This window comes from Petaurus breviceps, unplaced genomic scaffold, assembly GCF_028583685.1.
Source record: "Petaurus breviceps papuanus isolate PSGF00001 unplaced genomic scaffold, PetGlider_PUasm1.0 90692, whole genome shotgun sequence".
NCBI classification, from domain to species: Eukaryota; Metazoa; Chordata; class Mammalia; order Diprotodontia; family Petauridae; genus Petaurus; species Petaurus breviceps.
In genome coordinates this window covers 4,605,850-4,618,490 of record NW_027187313.1, presented here as the reverse complement: position 1 = coordinate 4,618,490, position 12,641 = coordinate 4,605,850, and the positions used below count along the sequence as shown (strand labels likewise).

Here is a 12,641-nt window from a genome sequence, read left to right as displayed (position 1 = left end):
GCCTTCCTTCCTTCCTTCCTTCCTTCCTTCCTTCCTTCCTTCCTTCCTTCCTTCCTTCCTTCCTTCTTTCCTTCCTTCCATCCATCCTTCCTTCCTTCCCTTGACTTCTCTGCCCTAGAGAACTAGACGAAGTGAAACATTTTCACATAAACATCTCTGACCTTGGTGCTGGAATGGTGAAAATTCCTATAGGATCACTAGGAAGAATAGTTTCCCTCTTTTTACACATTGTCTATTTCTGCACTAAAATAAGGGAAGTACCCTCTTAATTTAAGCCAACAATTAGAATAAGTAGTCATTCTGGAAAAGAAATGGAGTTCCCTCTGGAAAGAACCTTTTTATGACCCTTTGCAAACATTTGCAACAGTACTACTTAAGAAAGATCTCCCTGGAGAGGCCATTTCATATTTGATGTGAAATCCAAATTATAAAAATGAAACACAGGACACTTCATTCAGTAAGGTATCGAGGTCTTCAGTATATTCCTAGCTGAGATGCCTTCAAAGTCCTCTCTTATCCATCTTGGACCAGACTGCAGGAGATTTCTAAGTAACCTGGCCTCAGTCTGCAGTTTAAGGCATCCTAGAGTTGTCAGTCACTTTTGGCCTGTCAACTCCTGGGAAGAAAACTAGTGAAGAAACCCAGAGAGAACAACAGCTAGGGACAGGAGTTCCTAAAATTTGTGGCCTAATATCCATCCTAAATTCATTTTTTCTTGTTTCCTCAACACCCCCTCCTTTTACAGTATGTGCATGGACAGCTCTGGCCGAGCAGTCATACAAGGGCGCGTGCTGAGCACACTTTGAGGAAGAAGCCTCTGCTGGCCATGGGATGGCAGCAATTCCATTGTCATGGCACTGCCTGCTGGCATAGTCTGTGGGGAGGATTTTGTTACACTGACTTTGAAGTGGCTCTACTTTGACGCACAATAACAAAGTCTTTCCCCTACTTACCACATAATGAAAGAGTAAACAATGGGCCTTTTAGTCCACAGTCAGAAAGACATATGCAATGGCTTCCATGTGCAGTGTGGAAAAATCTATACCATCCTATACCCTGAAAGGTGCCCACGTCCTATAAGGGAGACCCTGGATTAAAGGGAAGAGCTTTGGTAATTTCATGGCAGGCTCTCCTTCCTTTTCTGTTACTGCCCCCAAAATACAGCAAGGGTTCTTACCCTAGGGTCTTGGATAGGGTTCAGGGAATCTATGAACTTGAGAAAAAATACATTCTTGTTTTCACTAAATTCTTAAAGGAATTTTGTGATTTGCTTCAATTACTACAAATATTAAAAGTAATTATTGTGAGAAGGGGTTGGCAGTCTTCAACAGATTAAAGTTCCATGACATTAAAAAAAGTATGAGTCCCTGGGCTTGAGGTTTTTTATGTATCATGGTAATACTGGCTGTTCTTCAATCCTATCCTACCCTTCATGTTAAGTCATTGAGAATAATATACAAAGGTCAGGTATCCTGGACATTATAAAAAGGGCTTTACTTTGACCATGAGAAGTCACAAAAGGACAAATGACATATAGGTCAGAAATGCAATTTGACGAATTATTTATACCAAGTGTAATTTAGAAGTTGTTTGTTGTTCAGGCATTTTCAGTCATGTCTGACTCTGTGATCCTATGTGGAGTTTTCTTGGTAAAGATATTAAAGTGGTTTGCTATTTCCTTCTCCGTCTCACTTTATAAATGAGGAAACGAAAATGAACAGGGTTAAGTGACTTGCCAAGGGTCACATAGCTAGTGTCTGAGGCCAGATTCTAACTCAGGTCTTCCTGATTCCAGGCCTAGTGCTCTATCCAGTGCCCCACCTGGCTGCCCTTCTTCTCTAAGAAGGTAGTTGCTTATGTTTGGATAAGATTGCACAAGGCTCTCTTCAGTTCTTAGTCTCTTTCACCTTATCTTGATCACTGTGTTCCTACTTATTTCTAGAAACTGATTTCTTCTTGCCTATACTCTCCAGTAGTCTCTTGTGTACAAGAGGAAAGGGGTTTCCCTGAATGCCAAAATCCTTTGTCCTCTAGTTAAAACATGCCATCTTCTCCCAATTACAGAATGTTGTCCAAAGGCAGTAGATGCTAACTGGCTTTATGTGTAATGTGATACTTCGTTCATCACTCCTAGGATGTCATTAGCCCAGTCACTGGCTAGATAGTCCAGACACTTCCCAGATGGCTTATTGTCACTTTTGAACACTCAGTCTCCTCAGTCTCTTCTGGGAAGGAGATCTGTAGGTCCATGGTAGTTTTATTGATATATAATGTATTAAAATTATATATTACGTAATATGATATATGTATAATTATTTAAAACTATAATTTGTATAATATCATTTTTTAAATAGACTAATCTGGCCCAAATGAGTTCGGAATATACTTCCTCCAATTAGTTGTCATTTAAAAAAGTTTCCTAGAGTGTTTTATAATTTTCTACATAAATCTTTAGTGTGTCCTCTTAAAATGACCCAGATATTTTAAGCATTTCATAGTTATTTTCAGTGGGACTTGGCTTTCTAATATAACCTTCTGGATTTTGTTATTGTTACTTAGACATGCTGTTGATCTCTCTGAGCTATTCTGAGAGAAGGCCATAATTAGGCCACAGGCCTCCTTCTATCAGACTCTCAGTCAAGTTACACAACAGTCCTAAACCTCAATTTCTCTCCCATCCTTGTAGACTTCAAAGCATAAGTCAGCAAGCAGCTATGATGGTATACCTGATGCTCCTGTCCATAAACTCACAATGTTCATTAGCCCAAACAGTTTTATTTTCTTTATTTAGTTTCCTTCTATAGTACCACAGTGGGGGAGAAGTATGGATTATGGGAGTCATTGATCAATAGCTTTTTTTCACTTACATCTAGCATTTAGAGAGCCCTTTATAATTTATAAAGTTCTATCTATCATCTATCTATCTATCTATCTATCTATCTATCTATCTATCTGTCTGTCTGTGTCTGTCTATCTGTCTGTCTATGTCTGTCTATCTACTATACATTACTATCTCACCTAATTTTTGTGAGGATATACACATGTATATGCCTATACATATATATATCATTTTATATTACATATATAACTATTCTAAAATCATTTGACCTAGAGAACTCTTTATAATTTACAAAGTTCTATCTATCTATCTATCTATCTATCTATCTATCTATCTATCTATATCTAAGATATCTATCTATCTATCTATCTACTATACATTCTTATCTCACAGGGTTCTTGTGAGGATATACACATGTATATAAATGTATATACCTACATATAATATCATTTGATATTACATATAGAAATATTTAATATCATTTGAGCTAGAAAACCCTTCATAATTGACTAAGTTCTGTTTGTCTATCTTTCTATCTATGTCAATCTTTCTATCTACACATTTCTATCTCACAGGGTTCTTGTGAGAATATACACATGTATATATATATATGTATATACCAACATATAATATACTTTGATATTCCATATATAAATATTTAATATTATTTGATACTTACAAGAATCTTGTGAGGTAGATGATTTGCCTAGGGTCACACAGCTAATAAGTGTCTAAGGGAGGATTTGAGTACAGATCTTTCTGACTCCCAGGCCAGAACTTTATTTACTATTCCACCTAGGTTATAAAAGTGAATTGTGTGCACAGCCATCTTGACATCTGCTTCACCCCACTCCTGCAGTGAAAATGCCCATTGGAATGAGGTTCTTTTCCAGATAATCCTTTCATTTGGGGGCGACCAGAGACTGTCAGGAATTGAACTTCTCTTGACTGTCGCCTGGGGTGGGCAACGTGATGTGAGCTCTGAGCTGTGCGCTCTTTCGGTACTATGCTCTGTCTTTTGCACCTGAGTCACCATCTCAATGCCTCTGTGATTTCATCAAAGTGGGTTCTTCAACAGTTGTCAATTGCAAGTCATTTAGCCTTGCCCATTCTCTGTGACTTTTGTCCATGTTCTCGCATAACTATGTTATGGTGAATCCACTCAGTGTGTGTGGGAGCAGCAGAGATAATCCTTGAACTCTTCTAAAATACTAATAAAAGGATACTAATGGAGCAAATGGGCTCTCCATAACTTTTCTCTTATTCTTTTGCTACCCATCCAGTCCTTAAAAAACAAAGCAAAGCAAAACAAAACAAAAGAACCAAAAACTATCTAATGATCTATCAATCTGTCTATCCTTTGATAACACTCTCTGAATTCTCAGTAGTGCCAGAGTAATTATCCAGCACCCCCAATATTTTAGTAGTAAAAAAATAAATAAGTTTGCAAACTCTTTTACATTTATTTACTTCTATTGCAATGACCCTGTGAGGTAGTTGCTATTGTAATTATTCTTCTTCACAATTTACAGATGAGAAAACTGAGGCAAAGAGAGATTAAATGAAGGGTCATACAAGTAGTAAGTGACTGAGGATGGACTTAACTCCCATTTTTTCTGAATTCTACCTATTGCACCAAAGTCCAGGTACTTAGTCCAATCTTTCTGACTGCAGTATGCTCAAAGTACTCTGCATTGGTGCAATAGACCTCACCCTCAGAGTTTCCTCAACAGATTATTGGAATGTAACTGTTAACATGGCTATTGTTTAACAGAGATCCTCATTCCAAAACTTCAGTTATTATCATACCTGCTATTTAAGAGCCTCCTATAAGTTCAGAAAGAATATACCCAGGAAAGCTTGTTAAGACAGGAGCAAATTTCTCACTTGAGGCAGCCTTTGGTCCTACCTCCATTCTAATTTCCCTATACCTTTTCTGATTGGCTGAATTTTCAGAAAGAGCATGATTAAATTTTCCTCTTGAGTGCATACTATGTAGCAAAAGATAACAACTTCTTTGGGTGTGCTCTTGGGAGCTGTTTTCCAAAACAATATCCTCAACTTCTGGAAATGAACCCGGCTGATCTTCAAAAAAGAATAATGTGGAACAATGGTCTGACAAACAGCCAGCCCTGCTTGTGCTTCTTTGGCGAAGTCCAGCTGGCTTAGGTTCTGTTTTGTCCTCCTGAGTCCCACCTGAGTAGTCTGCTTGAGGGCCTACAAGGTTGATTTTTCTTAGACTCTGACAACCCCCTTTACTAACATTTCCTGCCTAAACCTCTCTGACTGAATCAGTGCTAAGTAAGGGAAGCATAGTTTTGCTTGTTGAAGCATAATTGTTATAATGTCAATTGATCATCTCTAACTCTCCTGACCACTTAGGTCAACATAGTGTGCCTCATGTGCTCCACAGATACTGCACCTTTGATCAAAATGATTTGGAGTAATTTTTGCCAACCTTTGTCCAAAGTTAGAGACCTTCCTTACTTATATCTAAGAGGTTGTTAGGAACCTAATACAATTATCCCCTGCATTCTCAGTGGTACCAAACTGATTTTCCAACACCTCCAGATACTTTAGTAGTAAGAAAATAAATAAGCACCTATTAAGCTCCTATTGAAACTGAGTGCTATTCAGTCTTCAAGGTGTGTAGAATGGCGAAGATACGTTCCCCAAAGGCTTTCTGTTAGCAACTTCTTTTCCCTTGGTTAGTCACTCCTGCAACATCTTTGTGACATGTGGAAGTGATGATTTGAAGTTTTCCTTTCCAATGAACGGTATATTTTACCCTGACACTGGCCTCCTGGCTGTTCCTTGCACAGGATACTCCATTATCCAATTTTGTGCATTTTCTCTGGCTTTCCCCCATGACTGGAATTCTCCATTTCCTCAATTTGGTCTCCTGGCTTTCTTCAAGTCCCTTATAAAATCTCACTTTCTACAAGTAATTTTTGAAACAACCCCCCCCAGACTTATAGATCAGTTGATCCCTAAATCTTATGAAGAAGGACCCATGTAAAATTTGAGGATGTCTTGCAAAATCTCTTTGGCTAATGCTCCCACCAAGGGAAACTATGGGAACATTGGTATCTGGTTCATTTTGCTCTTCCAAAAAGGACTCTTAAGTTGTCTTGAAAATGCCCAGGCTAATAAAGCATCTTAATAAGAAGAATATTGTTTTAGCCTAGAAAAATTACAGATAAAGCTTGTACCTACTCCACTTAACCCTCCAGAAACTCTCTTTTCTTTTTTGAAGAGAATTAAGCAAAATATCTTCTTCTGCGTTTCACCAAAGAACTTAAAAGTGGGGGAATGCCCATCAATTGGGATACAGCTGAACAAGTTGTGATATATGATTGAATACTACTGGGACATAAGAAATGATGACATTGATGATCTTAGAAAAACATGGAGATCTATATGTTCTTGCTGAATTACAATAGGTCTGGTGCGCCTTAGTGCACACATTCTCGGGCTAGTGCCAATGTCTCTCTTGATAGAGAAACTGGAAAGAGAAAACACCTGGAAACTTTTTTGGGCCAATTTAATCTCACAACTATCCATTGACAATTTCAACAGTAGTTTAATGAACATTATAGCTAATAAAAACATCAGGTATAATGCAGAGTTAAAGAAGACAGTTTTTAATACAACTAGGACATTTTCCTACTCTTGATTAGAGAGAACCAAAGAGATGCAGCTGGGAAGACTATGTTGTTATTACTAGGTAAATCAGTTAGTCTTAAGTTATATCTACTTCTTTCTCTTCTCAAGCTGTGCCAATCAGCCTTATGGAGAACAGGGCAGCTGTGTGCCATTGCTACTTGACCATGCAGATGTGGTGAATTGTACATCCAGCAGCCCAGGACGCATGAAATGTGCTGTCATCTGTGAAAGGGGATTCATCCTCCAAGCCAGCAGTGGACAGAGACTAAGGCCCATGCAGGTAAGTGAAGTGGGACTTGGTTGGAGAGGCCCACAGAGTCAGTATGACCACAGGATTAATTTCTGGGTGCAGGAATATTTTTATTTTGTTGATTTTCATTTTGAGATTTTAAAAAATTTGAGATTTTAAAAAATTCCTATAAAGGAGCAGATAAGGGCCTTCACAAAGAAGGCCTTGACTTTAGAGATGGAAAAGTTGTATATATACCATCTGTGGCTCTGAGATAAGAGATTTTGCTATTTGAATAAACTGTGAATTTCTTGCCAGGCCTGTGTTACAGTAGGAATGTCTGGCATATTCCCATTTCTTAACCTTTTCTTGCTTGAAGCTAGGCCCATCCTAGTTTGCTTTGGAGATGAGAATTCCAAAGGTTATGTGACAAGCAGGTATTCTCTAGTTTGATCCCCTTTCTTTTAAAGAGTCTTAAGAAAAAGAAATTGTCCTTAACCTAGTCTTCCTCACCATTCATGAGAGGCTCCAAATCCATTGGTTTAGGCAGAGGTTACTTGGTTCACTCTAGCTCTTTGGTTAGATTTCACAGTAATCTGTTGACAAACAATCATTCAGTCAATAATCATTTGATTGGCAGCTATATGCAATGCACTATCATATTAGGTCAAAAGAAACCATTCTCTACCCTCAAATCAGTGATCCCACATACCTAGAGAAATTATGGGATATAAGGGGTGTAAAATACCTTTCCGTTAAGTTAGGGGGAACCTACTCTCTCCTACTTTGGAATAGTTCTCATTGTTTGGATGTTTTTATTTACATTAAGTATGAATTTGTCTTCATATATCATCTAATATTTGGTCCTAGTACCCAAACTGTGGGACCAGCCAGAACAAGTCTAATTTCTTGAAAACTAATGTTAACACAATGGTGCTGAGGAGAATGATGGAGGTCTTTGCTTTCTTTACTTCCCCCACCCAATCATAAAGGAGGGAGCCAAGAAGGCTCTGCCTTTGCCTCTTGGGGAACCATTTAGAGACCATACTTTCTCCTTCTAGCCACTCTGCCTTCTCTCTTCCTTCCCTTCTTCATGACCAGGGAAGCTGGGAAGGGTTTGGTCCCTGAGGCTTGTTACTCCAAATGAGCTCCACTTATAGTTTCTAGAATAATGGAAGCTTAAGTTCTTTAAACTAAGTTGAATGGTCTGAAATTCCCTTTTAAAGTTCTACTTTTGGGTGTTTGTAATATTACTGTTAAATGAAGGACAAAGGACTCCCAAAGGAGAGAGTCAGATTATGAAAGACATTAAATGCCAGACAGAAGAGTTTGAATTTTACTTTATTCTGGAGCAATGAAGAATCACTGAATATTTTTGAATAGGGGTGTGATATGGTCAGATCAGTGTTTTCAGAGTAATGATCAGCCAATTTTGTGAAGGATGGATCAGAGGAGGGAGACACTGGATTCAGGGAGACCAGTTTGAAAGCTATTACAATGGTTCAAGTTAGATTGTTTCCAATATTTGAAAGACATTACGGATGTATAATTGGCAAGACAACAACAGTTGATTGAAAATGAGGGGTAAATAAGAGAGAGGAGTCAGGAGTGAGTCTGAGGTTGTAATACTGGCTGACTGGAAGGACGGTGGCACCCTCAAGAGAAAAAGGGAAAACTTGGAGTAAGAATAGATTTGGGAGAAACTGTGATGAGATCCAATTTTGATTTGTTGATCTGGGTGGCCTATAGGACTTCCAGATAGAGATATCCAACAGGTAATGGTTCGTGCAGAACTTGGGAAATACATGGCATAGGAAAACCATTATTCTGTGATTCTATAATGAAACAATTCAGAAAGGTGAAACTCTCTTCTGCTATCTCCTAGTTAGTCCTAACTTAGATAAAGGTTGAACTACTTTGGCAAAACTAGATATAGAAAAGATTTTCTTACTGCTCAAGAATTTTTCCTTCTGTATATAAATGGCATTTTCACAGCATAAGAATGGAGATGCATTGTAGCATTGTAATAGCTGACATTTATATATTCCTTACCTCTGACTTATGCTAGATGTGTGGTCATAGACCAGCCACTCAATATCCCAGGCAAATCACCAAGACTCTAAATTACAAATTAATCAGTAATCTGCATGGACAAATGGAGTTTCTATATTGGAATTTCCCTCTATCAACAAAATCATAGGTTTGAATTCCCCTCACCCCAAAAATAATGAGAATTGGATATAATAAATTTAATATTGTTATTAGAAGAATACTGATTTAAATAAAAGTTATGAGGAATTCATTGTATAATTATAATTTCAATTTCAATATAGTATTAGTGGTGTTATTTTAATGTAATCATGAATATCCTTGTGACATTTAAAGTTAAAATTACCCTTCCTTTGAACTCTTTTGTTTATAATTCACATAATGTAACATACTGTCCCTTGCAGAATAATTACTTGTATGTACAGGTCACCTTCCTTACAATATTGTAAACTCCTTAAGAGCAAGGGTGACATCTAATTAATTTTTCAATTCTCCATGCCCTGGGCATGATGTCTTGTACATATATGATGAATAAATATTTGCCATTTGAATCCAATAACAGAAAGGTAGATAAGTTACACAGAAAGGAGAAAAAGAAAAAAATAAAATAGGACGGAACAAAAAATCATGAAAAATAGAGTAGGGAGAGAAAAATGGAAGTGCTTATTTCTTGAGAAGTGACTGGAGCTAAGGAAAGTGAAACTGAAAATGTTATATGCCCATTAAAACATCTTAAGAAACTCAAGAAAAAAGTTGCACAGAGTTTAACAAGGTGAATGATGATCTAAGTAATACAGAGAGCTTGACAGGTATTTTTACAATGGAAATACAGTAATTAGAGTGTGGAACAGACTTCCAGGTATAGGAGATAGAGACCACCCAGTAACCGTGATGGTGTTTATTGATGTGGTAGTAGGTCAGAGTCTTTCAGAACTGAGAGCCATAGGCTGAAAATGATGCTGTGACATTTGTCAGCCATACAAAGTGGTCTACAAGGTATTCTCCAGTTGATGGTTGTTGAGGTATTTATAGGGAGGTTTTGGTCAATGATCAGAAGGTGATAGGAATGGTCTCTTTTGAAAATGTACCTATCTGCCCTTGAATTAAACAGCTATAGAATCAGATCAGAAACCTCATATACACAGTGAATCTTGGCTATAAATAAGCACAGTAGGGAGGGATTATGGGGATTTTTGCTAGTCATTATATTTGTGACGCTGGTTGTATTATGGTTTTATGCTATAAAAAATGGTATAGATGACAGTCTCTTCTTTATACTTTAGCCCTTTGGTGATTCTGAAAAATGACATTTTCTCCTGGGGTCTGCTTGTGAAAAAAGGGGGAATATGGATGATAGAATTTTGTGATTAATAATTTTACAGCAAGAATTTGAAATTTCCCCTGTCTTTGAAGCAGATGAAATGATGAAAGAAAAAGAATAGTCATTCATATTAACCAATATTAACTTGGATGGATGAACATCTCTAATGAGTGATCCAAAGATCTGATCTTGAACTTATAGGGAAGGAGAAAGGAATGTGCTAGACACTGGTCTAAGAAATTTTTACAAATATCATCTCACAAGATCCTCAGAACAACCTGATAAAATAGGTACTGCTACTATTTCCATTTTATAATTGAAGAAATTGAAGCAAACAGAAGTTAAATGACTTACTCAGGTTCACATGACTAATAACTATCTGAGGGTGAATTTGAACTAAGTATTCCTGACTGTAGATGAGCACTCTATCCACTGTGCCACCATCTGTCTCTATACTGTTTGATCTTTTGATCAATGGAATGACCATGCTAGTCCCTTGCTTAAGAAACTTTAGCATAGTGCCTGGCATGAAATAGGTACTAAGTGCTTGTTGGTTTCACTTGCTTCTAATATAAAATACCAGCTCCTTTGTTGAGCATTTAAAGTCCTTTACAATCTGGCTTCATTCTGTCTTTTCATTCTAATTCTATATTATTCCTCTTAACACACTTTACATTCCAGTCAAAGAAACCTTTTTGCTATTCCCCATAAATAACATCTCTTGCCAATGTTCCTTTGAATAGGCTATCTCTATGTTTGAGATGCTCTTCCAACTTACTTGGAATTACTTCCAACTTCTTGGAATTCCTTACTCTTGAAGGACTAGCACAAGTGGAAACTCCTTCAAAAGGCTTTTTTTCTGATTAAAAAATTGTTAGGAGGCGGCTAGGTGGCGCAGTGATTAGAACACCAGCCCTGGAGTCAGGAGGACCTGAGTTCAAATTTGGCCTCAGACACTTAACACATGAACTAGCCATGTGACCTTGGGCAAGTCACTTAACCCCAATTGCCCTCCAAAAAGCAAAAAAAAAAAAATTGTTAGACTCTACCTCTCTCCTATTATTTTGCATATGTATATATGTTTTATATGTAGATATGCATTTTATATGAATACATTATATATATGTATATACATCTGTTTGTGTATGTGTGTATGTATGTAATTATATATGAATACATATATCTGGAACATATTATATGCCCCAAAGAGAATGTAATCTCCTTAAGAGCAGGGGTCATTTAATTTTGTTTTGTTTTTGCATCCTTAGTGCCTAGCACAGTGCTTAACACATGGTAGTGGCTTAATAAATGCTTGTTGATGAATGATGACAGAAAAGGAATCCAGAAGAATCTCAAAATTTAAAGATGATTGAATAATATCCATTTACAAATGCAATAGTGCTAAATGTGAAGTATTATCCATGTTCAACAGGGAGGACAAATAACTAGATCAATTTATGAAGAGGTTTTTGTGGATTTCAATTTCCTTACAATTCACCAGTGTATTACAGAAGCCTAAAAAGGTACTGACTGACCTTAGGTTACTAGGAGAGAAGTTTAGTGTCCATTAGCAGAGATGTGATGGTTCCACAATATTCTGATCAGAGCACAACTAGAGTGTAGATTCCATGATTCTGTTTTTTTTTAAGTACTAGATCTGTAAGACAATAACATTTCACCATATTTTTTACTCTGCCACCTTTGCATGACTTCTGTGATTGGTCAAATTGCTGGTTATTGTGGATCTACCAAGGAATATCTAGGGCCCGTGTTAAGACGTCTTTGTTAATATTTGCAATTTGAGTCAGAGAGCCTGAGACTCCTTGTCTTAGACTCTTGCTAAGCTTGTGAATTGTCCTGATTGTCTTTTAAAATTTTCTGTTTAGAAGGAGATTCTGGTCACATGTTCCTCTGGCCTCTGGGACCAGTCTATCAGTTGTGTCCCCCTTGATTGTGGTGTTCCTGACCAGTCACACGTGTACTACGCAAGTTTCTCCTGCCTGGAAGGAACTGCTTTTCTGAAACGTTGTTCTTTCTCCTGTATCTCACCAGCCAAACTTCAAGGTATCATCAACTTGGAATTCATATAAGTATATGATCATCCTGGAATTTCAGACGCATAGATTCCCTGCATCTTATTCCCTTGTTGCACATTTCTTCATTCTCTGCTACCATTTTCTCTTTTCTTCCTCTTCCCTGCTTCTAAGTCCCTGTTGTACTCTCAACTTACTTTTCTTTGATTTATAGTATTTTAGATCTCCATTAGTTAGAAGGTTTTATTTTTCCTTGTTTCTTTAAGTTCAAAGTAAATTGGCTATCTTAATTCTTTTTCATGATTTAGCCAATCACTCCACAATGATTATTGTTGAAGGTGTGGAGAAAGTTGACCTAATGAACCCTTCTTTCATGCAGTTTATCCTCTCATAATTAAAATTAAAAGAGGTGCTCTGTCTCTAAGAAGACAAAATTTGTATTATGCCAGAACATTGCATCGATTAGTGTATTCAGAACTAAAACTATTATTTTTTATATTTGGG

At 37.2% G+C, this 12,641-nt stretch overlaps 1 protein-coding gene across 2 annotated transcripts in view; it reads left to right on the top strand.

Annotated features, from left to right (window-relative positions):
• PAPPA2 (pappalysin 2) overlaps positions 1-12,641 on the top strand; it is a 399,201-nt gene that overhangs the window by 268,868 nt on the left and 117,692 nt on the right. For both annotated transcript variants that reach the window (XM_069065505.1, XM_069065506.1), the window contains 2 exons: positions 6,614-6,785; positions 11,991-12,168. In XM_069065505.1, the coding sequence (XP_068921606.1) occupies positions 6,614-6,785; positions 11,991-12,168 (350 nt within the window). The remainder of the gene's footprint in view (positions 1-6,613; positions 6,786-11,990; positions 12,169-12,641) is intronic.